The 23000-nt window shown below is 40.2% G+C and overlaps 1 protein-coding gene across 1 annotated transcript; it reads left to right on the top strand.

Moving 5' to 3' along the window:
- The first annotated feature begins 1664 nt into the window (after positions 1 to 1664).
- LOC117087568 (piezo-type mechanosensitive ion channel component 2-like) lies at positions 1665 to 20539 on the top strand. Its single transcript, XM_033217926.1, has 5 exons — positions 1665 to 1890; positions 3765 to 4054; positions 5929 to 6077; positions 8151 to 8324; positions 20284 to 20539. Exons 1-5 carry the CDS (start codon positions 1665 to 1667, stop codon positions 20537 to 20539), a joined length of 1095 nt encoding a protein of 364 aa, XP_033073817.1.
- The last annotated feature ends 2461 nt before the right edge of the window (positions 20540 to 23000 follow it).

Here is a 23000-nt window from a genome sequence, read left to right as displayed (position 1 = left end):
TTGTATTTTTTCTTTTAGTAGAGGCGGCGTTTCACTGTTAGCCAGGATGGTCTCGATCTCCTGACCTCATGATTTGCCTGCCTTGGCCTCCCAAAATGCTGGGATTACAGGCGTGAGCCACTGTACCCAGCCAGAATGGCTATAATTTTTAAAAAGGTAGATAATAACCATTGCTACTGAGGACGTGGAGAAGTTGAAACAGTCACACACTGCTGGGTGGGAATGTAAAATGGTGCAGCAACTTTGGAAAACAAAGTGCCAGTTCCTCAAAATGTTAAACGTAAAATTATCATAAGACCAGCAATTCCAGTCCTAGGTTCATTTACCCAGGAGGATTGAAACCATCTGTCCACACAAAAACTTGTATATGAATGTTCATAGCCGCATTATCCATCATAGCTAAAATATGGAAATGATCCAAATGCCTATTAACTAATGAAGGGATAAAATGTTGTGTGACCATGCAATGAAATATTGCTGGGTAATTAAAAGAGATAAAGAACTGTGCATGCTACCCGTGGATCAACCTGGAAATCATTATGCTAAGTAAAAGCAATCCATTCACGAAAGGCTACCTATTATATAATTTCATTCATAAAAAATTTCCAGATTAGGCAAAGCTATAGAGACAAAAAATGAATTTGTGGTTGGCTAGGGCTGAGACAGGGAGAAAAGGAAGTACCTGCCATGGGGCTCCTTACACAAGGTTGATGAAAGTGTTGCAAAATGCATTGCAGTGATGGTTGCACAACTCTGTGAATATACTAAAAACCACTGACTCTAAATGGGTGAATTGTATGGTATGTGAATTATATCTCAATAAAGCTCTTTTTAAAAACCACTGTGTGTGACCAGGCATGGTGGCTCACACCTGTAGTCCCAGCACTTTAGGAGGCCGAAGTAAACAGATCCGCTGAGGTCAGGAGTTCGAGACCAGCGTGGCTAACTTGGTGAAACCCCGTCTCTACTAAAAAAATACAAAAACTAGCCGGGCATGGTAGTGTATGCCTGTAATCCCAGCTACTTGGGAGGCTGAGGCAGGATAATCGCTTGAATCTGGGAGGCAGCGGTTGCAGTGAGCTGAAATCATTCCATTATACTCCAGCCTGGACAACTAGAGCGAAACTCCCTCTCAAAAAACAACCACAACAACAAACCTACTGTGTGTTAGGTACTATATTTCCTAAACAATAGAGTTCCCCCAAATCAAAAAGTTTTTGATTTCTTCGTCCTTAAGAAAATGTTACTCTGAAAGTATGAGCACCTAGATTCCCTTCAGCTTTAGAAGATTAATAATAAGGGGTTCTATTTTCTGGGATGAATTTTTCCTTTTCCCATCTATGGAATTCTTCAAAATAAGGAACATTGCAGTCAAGGGAGTATTATGCAAGGAGTATGTCTTCTTTTACAATTGTAATGACGTCACAGTCAGGAGGGACTCAACCAAGGACCAGCACCTCAAGGGAGACCACTTGTTGCAGTTGATTTCCTGCCCAGGTGGAAGTCGTTAGAAAGGTTGGGTTCATCTTCCTCAGGACTTGCGTGGTGCTCCTGGCACCCAACACAAGCATGGGAGCATGCTCGGAAAAGGGACTTAAAAGCCGTGAATCTCAGCTGAAATCAGGCAGGTGACCTGACTCTGTCTCCAGTAAAAATGTTTATTTATGGTGCTCCCACTGGAATGCGGAGAAAATGTTATATTTGTTGAATGTTTTTACATTCCAAATGGTTGCCTAATTCTTGGTTTGCTGCTTCTCTACTTTCAGATCCTTTTCACCATTACTTTTTGGCTACTGCTGAGGCAGCACCTCACAGAGCAAAAAGCTCTGCGAGAAAAGGAAGCTCTTTTATCGGAAGTCAAAATTGGCAGTCAGGAAAATGAAGAAAAAGGTAAATTAGTGTACATGGTGTGTGGCCAGAGAGTTTGGTGCTCAGCAAAATTACAGAGAAAGAGCCCCAAAATACATCAGAAAGCTTCAGAATAAATGAAAGTGGAATGTAAACTTGGAGCACTAAGTAACGTTATTATAGCATATGACTTTTGAGGTGCACGTGAGAGTTCCAAAGGAGTTGGCCGGGCGCAGTGGCTCACGCCTGTAATCCCAGCACTTTGGGAGGCCGAGGTGGGCGGATCACGAGATCAGGAGATCGAGACCATCCTGGCTAACACGGTGAAACCCCATCTCTACTAAAAATATTTAAAAAAAAATTAGCCGGGCGTGGTGTCGGCGCCTGTAGTCCCAGCTACGCGGGAGGCTGAGGCAGGAGAATGGCGGGAACCCGGGAGGCAGAGCTTGCAGTGAGCTGAGATTGTGCCACTGCACTCCAGCCTGGGCGACAGAGCGAGACTCTGTCTCAAAAAAAATAAGATAAAAATGTGCCATTTGATCCTCATGAAGGTGATTCCCAGTGAAAGAAAAACTGAGCCTCTGAGAAATTAAATGATTCCTCCCAGGTCATACTTTTAGTGAGTATTGGAACCAAGAAACTAACTCACATCTTTTACATTTTACATTTAAAACTTCTTTCTTCTTTCTTAAAAATAGTATACCACAATGTAAAAACATGATGCTAATGTTATCACCTTGATAGTTTTAGACCTGCTGTATAGGTAAAATAAGAACAGCTTGCTCCCTAACTCCCTAGATATGCCAACAAATGTAAGTTTAATATTTGTAGAATGGATTGAAGAGTGTCTGTGAGGTGAAGAAGCACTGTCTGTGAAAAGGAGCCTATAAATGTCCACAGAAGCTGGGCTGGTAACCTTAAGATTTAACCAGTGACCATAAGAACCAATGCAGGCATACACACACACACACACACACACACACACACACACATCTCTATACACACACACACACATATTTATGTTTAGTTTCTTATTTAGACCTAACCAGTTGTTTTTCAGTAACAAAAGTCTGTCCATAAGATTTAAATCTTGCCTATATGATTTGGATGTCTCTGTTCAACATAGTGATTAAATTAACCAGTTAATTTTGGTAAAAAATGGTTAATTTGATATCAACACTTGCTCTGAGCCCTCACTTGATTTTTCACTCTCCTCACTCTGTGAATCTACTAGTTGTTTGAATAAATTATTCAAATTAACCCCAATAATTCTTTTGAAATAATTATTCAAGTTCTTCAAATATAAGACTTTGTAACACAGAGATGAGTCCTATGTATTAGCATATTTTAAAGCAACACAATGTGAGTTTTTTATTTTGATCCATTAAATTGTTTTAAACTTAAATTACAATTACTCTTTCAATCTAATTTAAATTAAATTATGTTTCACTGTATCTCTTAAATTTTGAGTTATTTAAAAGCATGCTTTTCTGGTTAAGACTGTTAGCTTTAACCACATTTGGTAAAGTACTACTTGGATTGTCTAGAGCCGTGAAACAATTAGAATTTGAAATTGATGTAGTCATTTAGATTTGTGCTATTGTTGCCTATTTATTTTTTTCATCTCACAGTACTTAAAGCTATCACTGGGTATCAGAAATAAAAAAAGACCTTGTATATAAATTAGTATTACCAAATTTATTTTCTTGTAAACTCTATTTTGAGAAGGTTATGAAAATTGACTTTTAATCTAGTTATGAATGTTGCCGTGTTTATGAGAATAGTTTAAAATCATTCAAATTATACAATAACTTAGAAAATGCATGCCTCTACATCCTACATATATCACACATGGTCAAAGTGTGGTTCTACACAGATAACCAGCTAAGTGTAACAGTATAGTTTTCTATTTGAAGATGAGGAACTTCAAGATATACAAGTGGAAGGAGAGCCCAAAGAGAAGGAGGAAGAAGAGGAAGTGAAGGAAGAGAAGCAAGAGAGAAAGAAGGTAGAGGAAGAGGAAGTTGAAGAAGAAGATGAGCAGGACATCATGAAAGTCCTGGGCAATCTGGTGGTGGCCATGTTCATCAAGTACTGGATCTACGTCTGCGGAGGCATGTTCTTCTTCGTCAGCTTCGAGGGTAAAATCGTAATGTACAAAATCATCTACATGGTGCTGTTCCTGTTCTGTGTGGCCCTGTATCAGGTAGGTACACAGTTGATCATTTTAATTCTCACATCTGTCCCAGGAATATACATGAGCTACCTTTGCAGAGATTCTAAATCACTAGACTCATGGACATAGATAAAGTGATTGGCAAGATTCAAATATTATATCCCAAGAATCCTAAAATGGTAAATGACTGTCTTCAACTTGGTTACTATTTCAAAATTTCAGGGCTGGATGCAGTGGCTCATGCCTGTAATTTCAGCACTTTGGGAGGCAAGGGAGGAGGACTGCTTGAGGCCAGGAGTTCCAGACCAACCTGGGCAAAATATTGAAGTCTTGTCTCTACAAAAAATTTTCTTAAATTAAAAAATTAGCCAGGTGTGGTGGCACACCTGTAGTCCTAGTTTGTTGGTAGGCTGAGGCAGGAGGATCACTTGATCCCAGGAGGTCAGGGCTGCAGTGAGCTATGCTTGTACCATTGCAGTCCAGCTGGGCAACAGATTAAGATGCCATCTCTAAAAGAAGTAAAAATAAAAACTTTAGGTTGTTGAAAAATCAGGAAAAAGTTCATACATAAGTTTTCCAAAAGTTATTCATCAAAAAACCTGTAAAATTGAATTACATTTCTATTTCTTTCTTTCTTTTTATTTATTTACTTTATTTTATTTTATTTTTTTGAGACAGACTCTTGCTCTGTCCCTTAGGCTGGAGTGCAGTGGCGTGATCTCAGCTCATTGCTCACTGCAATCTCCACCTCCCAGGTTCAAGCGAGTCTCATGCCTCAGCCTCCCAAGTAGCTGGAATTCCAAGTGTGCACCAACACCTCCAGCTAATGTTTGTATTTTTAGTAGAGACAGGGTTTCACCATGTTGGCCAGGCTGGTTTCGAACTCCTGGCCTCAAATGATCTGCCCTCCTCAGCCTCCCAGAGTTCCGGGATTACAGGCATGAGCCACTGCACCTGGCCTGTAAAAACTGAATTACATTTTAAAATAGTAATTTAAAAGCTAGATAATCTGAAGTTGTGGAGTACTCCTAGGTATACTTTTGCATTTCAGGCTTTAGAGTCAGGAAACGATGTATGTGTGGCATGTGCCTGCTCTTTGTGTACATATATATGTATAGTGCACTGACTGCTTTCATATTTCATTAATTAAGAGGATTTCATTCATTAACATAATTTAATATATTAAATGCATTAAAATGAGTTAGCTCTCCACAGACTCACTTTTAACTGATGATAAAAGAGAACCTAATAATAGAAACACGTGGAACAGTAAAATGTCTTGCAGGTAGCCAACAAAACAAATAAAAGAACTACAATAAACAAGAATGTATCATGTGTTAAGATAAAAAATCTCAAAAGAAATCAGTGAACTTTTGAATACTCTTAAAAATTCAGGACAGATGTTATCTAATGAATATCCACAGCTTATGGTAAAATGAGGTGTCTTTTTTACTGTGGTTGTTTCACATTTTCATTCATACAATGTTGCTTTCAATTTCAAAATGGATGTGGTTTTCTCTGAGCAGTGATAATAACCACAATGACAGCAGCACCTGCCCTACTGTTCCTTGAGCGCCCCCTATGGGCCAGATAGCTTGCAGGAACCATAAATACCTATTTCATCCTCGTAGCAACCCTGCAAAATAGGCACTTGCGGAGACCCCCAGGAAGGTTCAGCCACTTCCCCAGAGACACAGTTAGCAACCACTTATAGAACTGGGGTTCTAACCCAGGGCCACTCTACTATGTTAGGCATGGAACATTAAAAACCAGAAATGAAATAGACTTTATTTTCAGACGTGTGAATGTAATCACTTGTCTTACTTGAATAAACCAGATATTTTTGTGAGTTTTTCTAAAATGATTTTTTTCTCGTTTGTTTTTTCCCACTATCTGATTCTCAGGTGCACTATGAATGGTGGAGGAAAATTCTAAAATATTTTTGGATGTCAGTGGTTATTTACACTATGCTGGTGCTTATCTTTATATACACATATCAGTTTGAAAACTTCCCAGGCCTGTGGCAAAATATGACTGGATTGAAAAAAGAAAAGTAAGTAATTTTGAGTTGAAAAATGATGAACAAGATGAAGACTTGAATGCGTACTGTTCAAAAACATCCTTAAGGAAGATTTTAGTAAAGCATTATGTCATCAATGTCTATAAGTTCGTCAAGAATAGAAATTAAAACTTAGAGATCTTTGTGTTCCCTTTACTTAGCCCTTAGCTTAGAACATAGTAGGCACTGCGTGGATTTTCAGCCCCATTTTAATGAAATGACGTTTCCTAATGTTAGTTTCATGTGAAGCACACCTAACACTTAGCCGTGCTTTCTGCTCTCCACGTTGGAGCTCAGCTCTTCAGTTCATAGGTAAGTTCATGCACTTATAAAGTAGCAGCCTTTGCTCATGTATGTTGCTGGGTGCTTAGATTCCAAGGAGTATTTAGTGCCATAAAAAAATACATTTCTCTAAGTGCTAACAGACTTGTGATAATGAGAGGGTTTTTCCCATGCATGTAGTAAATAGTGCTCTATTCTTCTCTAATTTGCTTCTGTAAACTTCTGAAATTAGTTTGGAAATCCAGCCAGCATTGGGTTTTGAGCTGAATTGATGTGGCTGAGAAGGAAGTCCCTTAGAAGTCCCTGTCCCTTAGAAGGGAACTAGACCAACACAGCTGAAGTGTCTATACAATAAGCGTTTATTAAATGCTATCCATGTGCTGACACTGTTTTGTGCCTGGAATATGACAGGGAACAAGACAGACAAAATCTAAGCCCTGTAGACCTTATATGCCAGCTGAGGAGACAAACAAGAAAACTATTTAGTGTAAAATACGTCTGTTACACTTTGTGACAGGTCCGTGAAGGAAACAAACAGGCTCAGGCAGTGAGTAAGGGGGACTATAAATGAGTGATTGGCACGGGCTTCGCTGAGGAGCTGGTTTAAACTGCAACTGAAGCATAAGAAGAAGCTTGTCTTAGGAAAAGTGTGTGAGTTTGAGCCTGGGGTGTGGAAGGGCATTTCAGGCAGAGGGAACAGCACATGCGAAGGTCCTGAGGCAAGTCAGAGTTTGGCATAGCACATAAGAGGAACTGAAGACCGGGGGTGAGTGGACAGCGAAGAGTGGGGAGAATTCAGGCAGGCAGTCGGGATGTGCATGGCTTGTAGGTAGCATTATTTGTATTCTATTCTTGATGGAATTTTCCAGTCTATAGATCCCTGAGTAGCTGAGAAAAAGTGATGTGTGGGAGGAGAAACAAGGAGACCAGTGAGTAGGCACAGCAGTGAGAAATATGAGAAATGATGGTCCTGTGAGAAGTGATGGCAGCTTCCCCTAGACTCGGTGGAGGCAGAGACAGATAACAGGAGTGGGCCATGCAAGAGGTGCTTAGGAGGCTGAAGGAAATGTGGATGAATGAGATATGAAAGAAAAGAACATAGGAGACATCTGACTGCTCAATTTGTACAGGGTAGACAGTTGTACCATTTATTGCTTCAGGGATACTAGAGTCGGGAGAGGGATGTGGAGGACAGCTTTGCTAAGAAAAATAGGAAAATCAAGAATACTGTTATGGAAACACTAAATATGAAATAAATGCGAAACAACCAATTTCCAGTAGCAATTTGGGCACAGGAATCTTACAGGAGGGGCCTGCACTGTAGATGCGCTTTCAGTCCTCGGTGTAAGGATGATGTATAAATCCACAGAAGAGCATTTCCCTAGCAGGCAGGCACAGCTGGAAGAGAGATCAAAACCGAGTCCTGGGGCTATTTCAGCCTCTAGAGGTCCAATAGAAAAGGAGGAGATCGTGGAGAAATAAGAAACCAAGAGAGTGTGATGGCGTCAAAACCACGCTTGCTTCAAGGAAGACCGGAGGTTTAATTAAACAAAGCTAGAGAAGTAGCCCTTGAATTTGGCAATGTCAAGGTTTTTACTGACCATTGTTAAAGGAGGTTAGCTGGCTTGGTGGAAACGAAAGCCATATTGGACCATATCAGAGAGAGTGATGCAATAAACAATAGAACTGACAGGAGTGTAAGACTGTGATGTAGTTTATCACAAAGAGTCTGTGACTTCATTGCCTAAGAGAGGCTCCTGCTTTTTATTTTGTTTTGTTTTGCAGGCTTGAGGATCTTGGCTTAAAGCAGTTTACTGTGGCTGAACTATTCACTCACATATTCATCCCAACCTCCTTTCTGCTGGTGTGCATTTTACACCTGCACTACTTCCATGACCGGTTCCTTGAACTCACAGACCTCAAGTCCATTCCCAGCAAAGAAGACAACACCATCTACAGGTGAGCCACTGAAAGAGACGCAGACCTGTTGTTAACAGGAAGGCAGCCTTCAACCCTACCTCAGGCTGGCCACCTTGCGGGAAGCCAGTAATCTTGAGTTTCAGCCTTGAATTTTCCATTAATATCAGCTTGAGAAGAAAACATGTGGAAGAGTCTATGACATATTCTGAAACAATGGGTAGTGACTCATGACTGGTTAATGTAAAGTGATCTTGATAGTCTTGTGAGATATTCAGAGTAGCTGTGGAGATTTAAATATTTTAGAGTTGATATTTTAGAGTTGATAGAGTGTATTTGTGTCTAGGCTGGTTATATGTTTTTAGAACATTTACAGAATCTGGCTAATTCAGAGGATTTTTCCATTATGCTGACCACAAGTACGGAAGTCTTGTGAGAGCATAGCAAAAGATGATGGGCAGAGTTTTCCCTCCATTTTGGAAATAAAGAACTTTGGCTAAAAACACAGAATCTGCAATTGACTAGTAACTACAATTATATTTAAGAAGACAGCATGATGACAGTATCTTCTTTTAGCAGCTTACTGTTGTTTTCTCCTGATCAATAAATATAAATTGTTTGCGAATAACAAATGGACTGTTACTTTTCCTGCCCATGTTTATTCAAACCACAATGGGTTATCGCAAATCCTTCACTGCGTTCCATCACGGAGACATCGCAAGCATTCTTCTAGTGAATGCTGACAACGGTCTTCCTCTCTGCCTCATGTTTAGCCTATGATTCAGATATTGGAAAAATGCTTGTTAAGCAGCTAAGGGAGCAAAGGGCTGTATTGAGAGGAGCACAGAGGTCACAGATGAAAATTCTCCTTAATTATTTGACTTTAAGGGAAAAAAATGAAGGTATCAATAGAAGATGAAGTAAGAGTTCATTATATGCATTTCATAAAATGCCAAACTTGCAATGTTTTACTGTGTAGGAGCTAGAGTTATGGATAGACCCAAAACACTTATTTAATGACAAGAAACATTTTATAATCCTTGTTTATGACCAGCAGATTCACTTTCCTTATTGTGTTGTGTTTCACCTATCATTCTGATACTTCAGATGACTCGTAACCCATGGAACCAAGAGGTATCAATCAGTCATGACTTGTTTTGTATCTAGCCATCATGAAAAATCAGGCTCTGCCAAAACCTCTCTGCTCCCAAGGCCCCAGCAGGGAGGAGGGCATGGATGGGGTCAGTGGCTTACCCTCTCCATATATGTACCCCTACTTACTTCAGTGATGATCAAACATTAGGAAAAATAAAGTAGTTATTAGAAATTTTGGGACCCCCAAAAAAGGTATCATTCATAGACAAACTTGATGGCGGGGAAAATCACCCCAAGTTTAAAAGTTTACAAAGACAATGCCTGCGCATAAAAGTGAGAATTGTCAATAATCAGAAAAAGGATCTTTTTATGTCATTAGTTTGACATTGCTTGTGATCCATGTGGATAAAACTAGTATTTGATATTTAATTCTGACCATGTAACATGTTTTAATTGACTATAAGCTCTCACCATTCTTTTCAAGGGCCTTATTCAATAATTACACAGGATTTTAGTTAGCAGAGCCAATTTGTATGTTTGTGAAGGAGTTGTAATTATTAAGCATTGCTAATGAAATCTTTTTAAAAATGTTTTTCTTCCAAATGTCATTTCTTCTCTTGCATATTCATTTATTTTTCTCACTAAAAGTGTCTCCAGCATGCAGGAGCCTTTTTCTTGCCATTTTTCTTAATGTGGATGTGTCTGAGTCTTCTGTCAGGCAATCAAACAGAGATACAATTCACCATTTATCCAGAAAAGTAGAAACATGCAGGACCACAGTTTCGCAGAAGACAGGCTCGCCAGCCTAGAGACTCCCAGGTTTTGGACCTAGCGTATGTGAAAACTGAATTAAGGTCCCACAGAATTCCCTTTAAGCACGTATAGTAGTGTTCAGCCTGTGCAGGTTCTGAGGAAGGACTGCAGCACACGCCAGGATGTAGGTTCTGTGTTTCCTCAGCTGCCGCTTCACAGCCTTTCCCTGCACCCCGGGGCAGAGAAGAAAGATCTAAATGATCTGTAGGGATATGAGTCCTGGCTTGCCTTCCTTGCAGCTGTGGCTTAGCCCTAAGCACTCCCTCAATGGTGAATTTTCCAAGTAAATGTAAGGGGTGAGGAAAGTGTGTAATGCCAGTTCTCTGAAGACTTTAAGCACGTAGGATTTCATTTTTAGTTATATGAAGAAGAGTTTTCTAGAACCTTAGGAAATTTGAAGAACTCACTCAAATTTGGTATTTTGGAATTTCATGTAACAGTTTGATATGAAGTCCTCAAGTTTAAACTTTGAACATTTTGTATATATATATTATATGACAATATATTATATTTATATATAATATATTATAAATTATTATATATAATTATATAATATATTGTTATTTATTATATATTATATATAACAATATATTATATATTATATATTATATTACATTATATAACAATATAGCATATATTATTATATATTATATTACATTATATTTATATAATATATTTATATAATATGTTATATTCAATACATTATTTATATATGTTTATAATATATATTATTTATATTATATATAAAGTGTTCAAATTTTAATGTATATAATGTATAATGTTCAAAGTTTAAATATATGTATATAATCTTTTTAGCAACTCTTTCTCATGGGAGTATTTTCCTTACTCATAATTTTCACCTCACAGTATTTTTTGTCCCGGGAGTCCTAATACAGTGGCTACATTAAAATCAAAATGATGAAGAAAAAGGAATATTTTGAGAGTTGGGATTGACTGTCGAGCTTTGCTTTCTCTGCTCCCGTGTCCTAAACAGATGCTTTACAGGAAATGGCCCACAGATGAGGAATAACCGATTCGCTCGTTAAGCTGATTTCCACACTGTTGTCTCTGGAAATATGCAGCTCTTCTTTTCCTATTTCGTCACTTTTTGGTGTGCATGTGCTTATGCAGATGTAATGTAGGCACATGTCACTTGTGTGTGAATCAGAATTTACTATGTTTAGCCTTACAGAATTTACAAAGTTAGCCTTATGAAAATATAATAATGTAGGAAGAAATTATTATTTCTAAGTAGGCAATCTCAGGAATATTATTTCACCTACATATTGATAGAAATTCATAATATTATAAGAATTATAGCATATAACATGTTTATTATATAATACATAATTAGCAGTAATTTACAAAGGACTATTTAAATATTCATTACTTTTGTTTTTTTATTTGAGACGGAGTCTCGCTCTGTTGCCCAAGCTGGAGTGCAATGGCATGATCTCGGCTCACTGCAACCTCTGCCTCCCAGGTTCAAGCGATTCTTCTGCCTCAGGCTCCCGAGGAGCTGGGACTACAGGCATGTGCCACCATGCCTGGCTAATTTTTGTATTTTTAGTAGAGATGGGGGTTTCACCATATTGGCCAGGCTGGTCTCAAACTCCTTACCTCATGATCCGCCCGCCTCAACTTCCCAAAGTGCTGGGATTACAGGAGTGAGCCAGCACACCTGGCCATATTCATTACTTTTCTGTCTCTTTAATTTGTACATGGTTTGTTTTAGAAAGTATTATTATGCATAGAAAAATGAAATGACTTTTTTTTAACTATAGTTTTAGAAAAACCTTAGAAAACAGCACGTTGAATATGACCACTGAATAGGATCCTTTTTTTTTTCTGCAGTAGCAGCAAAAATTAATTTTTTAAATTGTATTTTATTTCATAAAATGTACCTTGAGGCCAGGCACTGTGGCTCATGCCTGTAATCCCAGCAATTTGGCAGGCTGAGGCAGGTGGATCACCTGCAGTCAGGAGTTTGAGACCAACTAGGCCAAGAGATGGTAAAACCCCATCTCTACTAAAAATACAAAAATTAGCCAGGTATGATGGCATCTGCAATCCCAGCTACTTGGGAGGCTGAGTCAGGAGACTCACTTGAACCCAGGAGGCAGAGGCTGCCGTGAGCTAAGATACATCATTGCACTCCAGTCTGGGTGACAGAGCAAGATTCTGCAAAAAAAAAAAAAAAGTACCTTAAAAATTTTAAACATTACAAATTTGTAATAAAGTGTGTGAGATGGGGAGGGATGAGAAGAAGGGAGAGGTTTGTTATCTTCTAGCATTTTTCCTGAACATTGTCTGATTTAATGTTGCTACTGAATCTTGCTGTCTAGACTCTTCTTCAAGGCATGAAGCCTGTGAGGGTGGCTACACCTAATGCTAGGAAGCCTAAGGGAGTCCACTTCGTTCGTCTCTGTCTAACAGTCTCCTCTCTCTCTCTCTCCAACCTGTCTCCTCGTTGCATCCCTGTGCTTCCTTCTGCCACCTCGTAGCCATGCCAAAGTCAATGGTCGCGTATATCTAATAATAAATAGGTGGGTACTTCAATGTTTTCTCTCTTATTTTTGTTCAAAGCTGTTTCTTGCTGTGTTAAACTCTTAACCGCTTTATACATGAAAAATCGTGTTGTCAGATAGTGGACAGTGGTCTTCAGGTGTGCTCATGGATGTATTTTGCAAACCAAACCATTTGGTGTCTGTACCGAATGGTGCCACCAAGTGGATGTGGAGGCTGTTGGGGGTCTTCAGCTGCTGCTCAGCTTTTGGCCTTGGTTCAAACTTATGTCCCATTCATTCTGTTCTTTGGTAGAATTAGTGTGAGGCTTGCCTGAGAACACCTCTCCCTCTTGAACACATAATCGAGAGCTCAGCTCAAGAACCACCTCCTCCACAAACCCTCCCATAAATGCCAACATTCCTGCTAAGGGTAATCCACCTTCCCTCTGAACGCCCGTAGCACTCCATCACTGATGCTGTCCTGACATTTGCCTTCCAGTCCTCTGTCTGATCTCCTGCCTGCTTGTCTTATCTGCCTTGCTAGAGTAGGGGCATAACCTCCTCAGATCCGGACTCCCTCTGTGATTCACCAAGATGTCCCCATGTCACCGACCCCAGTGCCTTACCCATGAAGTGATATTCGATAGACATTTCCTAAATGAAATGAAAGTAGTCACAATACATGGTTTTAAAAACATCACTTTCTTCAAATATATCTCTACTTGAAAGAGCAACATATTATTGAAGAGGGTTGTTTTACATCACCAGATTTCATATGTTTGCACAGCACAAAAGGCACCAAGATGGCACTGAGATGTGGACTTTCCTTAAAATGAATATCACCTAGCTGGGGAGATAAAACATATAATTTCCATGCAAAATAAAAAGCAAGTTTGGATAAATGTTGTGCAATGGGTTATCCTCCAGAGTTATCCTTTGGGAACTAACTTACTAAACTATATTACTTTACTAAGTAGGTGAATTAAAATATTCACTCTTGTAACTGCATGCCATTAGTAATAAGGCTAGTAATTTATATCTAGCTTTATTATCAGAGAAATATATCTTGCAATAAATCCAATTAACAAAATAATTCTTCAAAAGATTTGTTGGTGTTCTACTCCATTCGCTTTTCTTATAGGTAAAATCCTCAGGCAGACAACCAAATCACAAACCTTAAGAGGCAGAATTTCTAGCAAAGTATGAAAAGCAGAGAGTCACTGTGTGGATTGCTGAGGGAGGAAGAATGAACGAGGCCTCTCAGGTTTCTTGGGGGCTGATTTTTGACAACCTGAGAGAGAAACATCAACATCAGGTTTTTCAACTGATAGGTAGAGAAGTAAGAAACAGACTCTAGCTAGAAATCCCGAGCAATACTCTAAATCCCATCCCTCCAAACATAAGGAACTCCTCACTCTCTTTTTCTCTGTGTTTCTTACGAAGCATTTAACATTTGCTTTGTAAAGAGAAGGCTGAGACCCATAAGAGGGCAAGAGTTGGTTTGAGGGGCTCCCTTGGCAGCAACTGGTATGACTTTTGATCCCAAAGGACCAGACTTATATCATGAATGGGAGCGTATGCCCCTTACCTCAAGCCACAAGGCCAGCTAGTTCTCTCAGGACTTCTTAGAAGTATCAAAGTTCAAAGTCGCCCCAAATGACTAAAAACTTGCAATATCCCATCTTTACCTTCTTTCCAGTGAAATCTCATATTTTTGTGTGAATATTAACATGTTAAGAGCAGCCAGAGGTGAGGCGCGGTGGCTCACACCTGTAATCCCAGCACTTTGGGAGGCCGAGGCGGGCAGATCACAAGGTCAGGAGATCGAGACCATGCTGGCTAACACGGTGAAACCCCGTCTCTACTAAATATACAAACAATTAGCCAGGCGTGGTGGCGAGCACCTGTAGTCCCAGCTACCCAGGAGGCTGAGGCAGGAGAATGGCGTAAACCCGGGAGGTGGAGCTTGCAGTGAGCAGAGATGGCACCACTGCACTCCAGCCTGGGCAACAGAGCAAGACTCCGTCTCGGAAAAAAAAAAAAGAGTAGCCAGAGCTATGCCTGAAAGGAAATGTTATGAAACAAGCCTGTCTCTCATTTGATAACGTGTGCTTCTGAAATGCTGTATGCAGTGTTGAATAGGGCTGATTATCCATTAGAATGGCAGGGTGAATCCTTTAATGAAGTATATAAGCTTGCTTTCTAGCATAATTTATTTCTTTACGTTCCATGCTGTTTTATAAGGAGAATAAAATGTTTATAAATGTTAGGTGTGGGCTGAAAGAGGGAGCACACCTACAATTCAACTTAAGAGTTGATTAAAATTTAGACATGACTTTACAAGTTGTAAGGTAAGGTAGTGTGTTGAGGACAGTAGGTCACTTTGATAACATTTTTAAAATATGGATAATTGTGGTTAAGTTGCAACTGACCTAGTAAACAGTGTACATTTTACCAACACACATAATTAAGATGTAACATTCAGGTCAGACACGGTGGCTCATGCCTGTAATCCCAGCAGTTTGGGAGGCTGAGGCGGGTGGATCATGAGGTCAGGAGTTCAAGACCTGCCTGGCCAAGATGGTGAAACCCCGTCTCTACTAAAAAATACAAAAATTAGCCGGGTGTGGTGGTGGGCACCTGTAATCCCAGCTACTCGGGAGGCTGAGGCAGGAGAATTGCTTGAACCTGGGAGGTGGAGTCTGCGGTGAGCCGAGATCACGCCAATGCAGCAATCTAGCCTGGGTGACAGAGCAAGACTCCGTCTCAAGAAAAATAAATAAAGAAAAAATAAGATGTAATATTAAATTCACAAATCAAATGCTTATATGTGAATACAATCTTCTAAAAGTACTTTTGAGTTCTAGATAATAATATATCTTAAACAGTAAAATTATTTGACTTTAAATGTTATTTATATTAAACACTGCACGGGTGCAAGTCACCTTTCTGCTAACAGTCTAATGATTAACAGTGTCAGTGCAGTTTACATTACCGCATATTCCAAATTAGAATCATAAAAACAAATGATGCTGAGACTAAGGAGATTTTACAATGCTAGAATTTCCATTTTCTTTAATGGAAAGTAGTTTACTATGTAGCTTTTCAAAGTCAGGTCCTTGTACAGAATTAACCCTCTTTGGGCGTCCCTGTCACGTGATTTGTTTCTTCTGTTTCAAATAAGGATGTAAAACTCCAGTGCATAAAATTTCTTCACCCAACATTCAGTGAATAATAGTGTACCCCAACCACAGTACTGCATTTTGTAAGGGTGATGAGTAGAGCAGGACTGGATTCTGTCTTCAAGGGGAAAGTCCCCAGAACCCACACTTAGAATAAAATGACAGAGTCACAAATGGAGAAACACACAGCTTGGGAGCTGCACAAAGCTGTGGAAGTATAAAGAGTGAGTGAAGACACAAACAGACACTTGTCATCTGCTTTGTTAGAACATGAAAGGAGAGAGCCATTTTGTTTAATGGTCGGGGAGAAGGTTAGAGCTCAGAGCCCGAATAAGGGCAAGGAGACACAGTTACCAGTAATGTTAAAGAAAACCCCACGAGAAGAAATGCACTTCCTGTGGAGAAAGACATCAAAGCAGCCTGACTGAAGGCAGCGGAGGAGGGGGCTTCTCCGAGAATCCTGTTCGTCATCACACTTTTTATTTGTAGTCCCATAGTCAAAATCCTTCATATGACCATTAGGTAATTTGCACCTGATGTTCAGTAAAGAATTACAAGTCTTTTAAGTTCCTTAGCCTGAAGTTTCCGGGAGTATTTTTACTAGAGTGGGTTTTTGAATTTTATTTTTGGAAAATCAAGATGCATTTTCTTTTTATTTGCTAGGAAGGGAAAAAAAGCTGAATTAAAATACACAGGCTTTCCCGGAGAGTCCATACAGCTGTTGCTTCTAGCAACCACAGCTGGGTCTGCCTCGGAAGCTTGCATTTGTGCAGAATCACCTCTGCCGGAACCCCACTCCGCAGGGGATGCAGTAGTTGAGATCACACAGAGAAAGCCCAGTAAACAGAACCCTGAGACCACTGGGAAACAGATTCTCCACGAAGAAATGTTTGCCCTTTTTATTATCTTCTGAATGGCCTTCTATAAAATAGCCGAGTTCTGTTAAAGAAGGTGCCGATGACAGAATTATAGTCTAAGTTTAATACCTTCCTTCTCATCCATCATTGTGTAGGCTCTTACAAAAGCACGTTTCTAATTCTGCTTTTTCTTTAGAATGAATTTATGCTGCAGATTATCAAACCGTAATATATTAAAATCTACCATTAGAAGATGGCTCCTTACTTTAAAATGTTTCCTGTGTAATTAACCACTGTGTTAAATGCTTAACAGAAACCACCTTAATTTTTACAACCTCGTATAAATAGGCACTATTATTTCAGCTAACTGAGACTTAAAGATAGGTTACATACAATGAGATCACTTGGACACAGGAAGGGGAACATCACACACTGGGGCCTGTCGTGGGGTGTGGGGAGGGGGGAGGGATAGCATTAGGAGAAATACCTAATGTAAATGACGAGTTAATGGGTGCAGCACACCAACATGGCACATGTATACATATGTAACAAACCTGCACATTGTGCACATGTACCCTAGAACTTAAAGTATAATAAAAAATAAATTAATAATCATAAAAAAGGATAGGTTACGTAGCTTTGCCATCTCACCTAGCTAGTTAGTTTTCTGGTGAAGACTTGAACCCAAGTCTTTTAACATTCTTCTCTATGTCCTCTAAAATCAATGTTATGATAAAAATGAGAAAAAGAGAGAGAGAAAAGTAAAAGGATTCACACAAGTGTCTTTTTGAAACAGTACGCTTTATTCATGCATTTAAAATATTTTTATCTGTTTTATGCACACAGTTTTTTATAATACAAGGTACAATTCTCTGAAATTTCTCAAGATAGTTAATAAACTCCTAGACTAGTAAATGACCGCCTGATACGTAATTTCTTTTTTTTTTCTTTTTTTCTTTTTTTTTTTTTTGTCGTCCATTACAAGCTCATGAGGTTAAACTGCTCCAGAGAGGGTCTGGGGTTTGTGCCTCTAAGGTCAGAGGGAATGACCTGTGTTAGATGCAGAATTCCCTTCTCATTTGTCCCCAGCTGCATCTTGTCCCATTACAAGTTTCTAGAAATCAGCCTTGTGGACCTACTTCCAAAAGGCTTACTCCAGTGTCTTCCTCTGATTTTTTCATTGAACGATCTCTCCTCAATGCGCCCTGCTTGCGGCATGGCAGTTTGGGGGCATCGTTGCTTGAGGACATCTGCTGTGTAGCTGTAGTAGCAGCTGCGGAAACAGCCTCCCCTCTTTGAGTTTCACTCTGTTAATAGCAGTAATTGTTACAAAGTAGTTTTCTTGTCATGTGAGGTTGCAGCAGTGTCAATGCAGACCTTTAAGATTCACTCTGAGGTGGTCACACCTCCACACTGAGACCACCAAATTCCTTGTCTTAATAAAGGTATCTTTTCATTTATAAAATGCATCCCTGAAGAGAACAAATACATACTGATGACTGTGCAACAGCCGATCACTTCCACATTTAGTAACATTTCACATGGAGAGTCCTGACAAAGCAGGAACAACAAATACGTTCCCTGCGATTTGGTGTGTGGCACTGGTGTAGAAGAGATGGGTTGCAATTTTAAGAGTAGCTGGCCTGGCGCGGTGGCTCAAGCCTGTAATCCCAGCACTTTGGGAGGCCGAGGCAGGCGGATCACGAGGTCAGGAGATCGAGACCATCCTGGCTAACACGGTGAAACCCCGTCTCTACTAAAAAATACAAAAACTAGCCGGGTGAGGTGGTGGCGCCTGTAGTCCCAGCTACTCGGGAGACTGAGGCAGGAGAATGGCATAAACCCGGGAGGCGGAGCTTGCATTGAGCTGAGATCCGGCCACTGCACTCCAGCCTGGGCGACAGAGCGAGACTCCGTCTCAAAAAAAAAAAACCAAAAAAAAAGAGTAGCTAACTTCTCCAAAGTCGAGAGGATGAATTGACTAGCTTAGGAAAATAAGGAAGTAGTATGTCAGCATGACTCCTTGCACCAATGTAGAACTCGCCTCAGATTCTCTGTCTCCGTTAAATTAACAATCTGTTTCTGGCATACTGTCGTTTACCTGCTGGACGTCCTGGGCAAGGGAATTGTTTGAATGATAATGGAAAAGCGTAGGGACAGTGTGGATTCCTTATAACCATTAACCAAAATGATAGGCATGTTTACAAATGTCAAATCAATAAGTTGAAAATAAACCTGCATTTTATCTAACCAAGTCTCATTTGGTAGAAAATTAATTAACTTTCACAAAGTTAAATAGTTTACTCAGAGCCTACAATTATCCAGATAGAATAATATTATTTATTGTCCATCTTGTTAGAACCCTGCTAAAAATTTCTGGATTAACTGTGATAAATAGAGAAGACTATCAGTATGTCTACTAGGCTTTTTCTTTATATAGACTTTATTGCCCACAAATTCTTTAAAACATTAATTTGAGTATGAATAAAAAGATATGCTCTTAAAAAATGTAGGAGAAGGAAGGGACTTGTTATGGTCCACTATGAAATAAACGGTAGCATCCCCGGCTGCTGAGTGCACTCACCGGAAGCTCTCTCCCTGCATTCTTTCTCTGGTTCAGGATCTCACACAGTCTTCCCACGCTGCCAATCAACAGTTCGCATCAGTAACTCTCACGTGGGGACATGATGCAGACGTGTCACTCCTGAAAACATTTAGCTTCCGTGGCATATGCCTTAGCTGCCAGAGTGGGATTCGTCTACACAAAGGTTGACTGAAAGCACACGTTCTTTAAGAAATTTTTAAAAACTTACAAAAATGTAAATTACTTGATTCTTGCAAGATGGTTTGTTGCGTTACTAAAAAAGCATGATATAATTGCCTCAGCGGTCTCAGTATGCTCTCTCCTTTACAAACCTGCAATCCTGTCCACTCTCGGATCAGTTGCCAAGCCTAGGGTTCAAAGCAAAGCACGCTATTGATGTCACCCTGGAATGCGTTTGGCACTAGGGCGTTACTGCAACAGGCATACAGGAATGCAATAGTGGATGATATGTAGCATGATATGTGATCTCTGACATTCCTTATAATTCTTCTGTTCTCATCTCCTTTTTTTCCTTTCTATTTCAATTACTTTGAGCAGCATCAAGAAAAAATTACCAATCCACCAAAATGAGTAAGTCCCCCTGTGAAGCCATGAAATGCTTGCTCTACATGATGCCATTTCATGCTTCTACACCCTAAACTCTGACCATTTTCTCCTCCGGGAAAAATGTCAAGTTTAGGTGTGGATAGCTTTCATTACCAACTAATCACTAGAACCTGAATTAGAAAAGCTAACAAAACCTAACCGAGTTTACAGTTTGTTTTTAGAAAGAACTTAAAACAAACCAACCAACCAGAAAGTGACAAAACGCTAACACCCCACCTTGTGAGGTCTTTGTACATGCACTGATTTCATTCGTGTTTATCCTCCTTTTACTTGCCCCTCACTCAAATCTCTCCCAACACCCTTTCCTCTTCTGACTCCGCTGCTCTCTGCCAACAGACTGGCCCACCCGGAAGGTAGCCTCCCAGACCTCACCCTGATGCACCTGACCGCCAGCCTGGAGAAGCCGGAGGTGAGGAAGTCGGCTGAGCCTGGGGAGGAGAAGCCCGAGGGCTACTCTGAAAAAGCCCGAAAGGGCGATCTTGGGAAAGACAGCGAGGAGTCAGAGGAGGACGGAGAGGAAGAGGAGGAATCCGAGGAGGAGGAAGAAACATCAGGTAAACAGCTGCTCAGAGAATGCTGGCTGCCAGACTGAGTGAAGGAAACATTGACTTGCTCCAAAGGAATACATATGTGACCCAGTCCATGACATAAAAATTGGAGCGGTTTTTGTTTGGTTGCTATAGTTTTAATATTACTGTTCCAATTGCTCCCATTTCCTTTTAATTCTGACTGAGAAAAGACCAGATGGCTGGTTCTCAGTGACTGACCCACAAGGAGCACTCCTGGCCAGACACTGGCGGGGCGTGGTGTTGACCATGTGCTCAGTCAGAGCCTCTCTGTTTCTACCAGATGCAGGTACAACCTGGCTGTGCAGAATCTCCAAAGGCTGTAGACATTGCCTTTATAAATGCATTCTCAGGAAACCATTCTTTTCCAGAAAACTGATAAGAATGTATTTCTAGCTCTGATTTGATGTCTCAGCACATGGACACTGGAGGAGAAAGTCAGCAGTTGGATAATTATCATTTCAAGCAAACTCCTAGAGATGTTTTTGTCAATATTGCTGTTTTAGGGGTTTCACTCTTTATTCTTTGGGCTCTTTCTGCTTCCCTTCCTAAAGTTGAAATAATGTTTTAACAGGGCCTGATGAGCATTGAGCAGCCTCAGTGATCAGGAATTGTTATCTGACAGAGAATATAAAGTCTACGTAGCTGTTTCCAGGAAGTCTGGGACAACCCAGAGAGCATCATCTCTGGGGTGAGGTTCTGGGGCTATGACCTTAAGATGCTGCACTTGTCTTAGCTGGTCAACTGTCCTGAACAAAATTAGAAAATAAAAAAAGTAGCAGGAAGACTCCTTCCAACGGTTTGTGCCCCTTAAACTTGGTCTTCTTTCCCCTCTCATCTCAGAACACAGAGGAGAGGACCAGAAATGTTCTCTCCATATCTGAGCATTGTGAATTCCTCAGTGTGAAGGGGAGACCCCAGATCTGTGAGGCCAAGTACCTAAGTCTAGGATTTTATTACACTACTTCAAGATGGATTTTGAGCTTTACTAATAGGTCCTGCCCAAAATTGCACAGCCCCTTTTCTCTCAGTCCCTCATGTACATGGCAGCTACACATCTAAATCATGCTCATTTATTACCTACACCTTTTTATTGACTACCGTCTGAGTCACTCTCTAAATACAGTAGTCCTGCCTTAGCCTTGGGGAACATGTTCTAAGACTCCCAGTAGATGCTAAAACCTCAGATAGCACTGAACCCTGTGTACACTATGTGTGAATTTCTTTTTCCTTCTTTACAGTTACACAGATAGAACAGTTGCTCTTACCTTAGAGCTTACCAACCTCAGTGTGCATTTTTTTCTTTCCTTATTAATAAAATTGAGAATTGTTACCATTCACTTAAAGGAAGCATTTTGGGGCTTCTCTCTGGCATATTCAAATTGCCAGCATCACTACTCTTTCACTTGGAGCCGTTAGAAAGTAAAATAAGAGTGACTTGAACACAGCACGGCAATGCTGCAGTGAGACAGCTACTAACACAGTGAGACAGCTACTACGACAGCTACTGCAACTGAGACAGCTACTAAGTGACTGACCACTGGGCAGGGAGTGTAGACAGCATGGCCCTGCTGGACAAAGGGATTCACATTCCAAGGGGAAGGACAGAGTGGGACAGCATGAGATTTCATCCTTCTACTCAGAACAGTGTAACTTAAGACTTCTGAATCATTTCTGGAATTTTCCATTTAATATTTTTGGACTGTGGTTGACTGCAGGTAACTGAAATCTTGGAAATCATAGCCATGGATAAAGGAGAACTACTGTAAGCATATTTCACAATAACTAGAACCTTACTTAGCTTTCAAAACCAGGTACAGTAACTGTTGCATCTACCCAAGCCAGTTAAAGAAGCTACTTAAAGAGATACTTAGGACTTGTAATCTGCCAAGATAGACTGTGAGCTTTTGTTTACAAACAAACTTTTGTTTACAAAAACAAGCTTTTGTTCTGTTATTACAGAACAGTCCTGTTGTGACTTTCAGTCAATAAAGTGAGCCAGCACAGTCCTTCTAGATAGAAGCATGACTCCTGTGTTAGCATAAGGTAGAAATAATCAAATAAGTAATTTGATTAAAAATTATTATTTGAATGAATCTGACCATGTTTCAGAAAACCACAGGCTGAGCCATTCTGATGCTTAGAGTTCACTTCTGATTCTGACAAGGAGCAAGCTCTTCCTGCCCATGCAGCGCTCTGACTGGTTCACTTTTTCATGGAAACCAGAGAGCTTTACCACTCACCAGTTAAGCCTTGTCAGAGGAGACAGGCCACTTATAAAAGTGCTGTTGTGGCAAGAAAGATATCCTTTAGAAGGAGTTAAGATTATTTAATATTCCTAGAATATTAGGAAATTATAGTTTGGTCTTCAGAGTAAATAACACCAAAGGGACTGGGCATGGGGGCTCACGCCTGTACTCCCAGCACTTTGGGAGGCTGAAGCTGGCGGATCATTTGAGGCCAAGCGTTCAAGACCAGCCTGGCCAA

Source organism: Trachypithecus francoisi, unplaced genomic scaffold, assembly GCF_009764315.1.
Source record: "Trachypithecus francoisi isolate TF-2019V2 unplaced genomic scaffold, Tfra_2.0 Contig00663, whole genome shotgun sequence".
In the NCBI taxonomy this organism is placed as follows: domain Eukaryota; kingdom Metazoa; phylum Chordata; class Mammalia; order Primates; family Cercopithecidae; genus Trachypithecus; species Trachypithecus francoisi.
The sequence above is the reverse complement of the archived record's forward strand: the minus strand, read 5'-3'. Positions and strand labels throughout refer to the sequence as shown.

Coding starts and splice junctions, on each gene's coding strand:
- LOC117087568 (XM_033217926.1), top strand. CDS start 1,665: ATGGTGCTCCCACTGGAATGCGGAGAAAATGTTATATTTGTTGAATGT. Junction 1,891..3,764: donor TCAGGAAAATGAAGAAAAAG/GTAAATTAGTGT, acceptor TTCTATTTGAAG/ATGAGGAACTTCAAGATATA. Junction 8,325..20,283: donor GAAGACAACACCATCTACAG/GTGAGCCACTGA, acceptor CTCTGCCAACAG/ACTGGCCCACCCGGAAGGTA.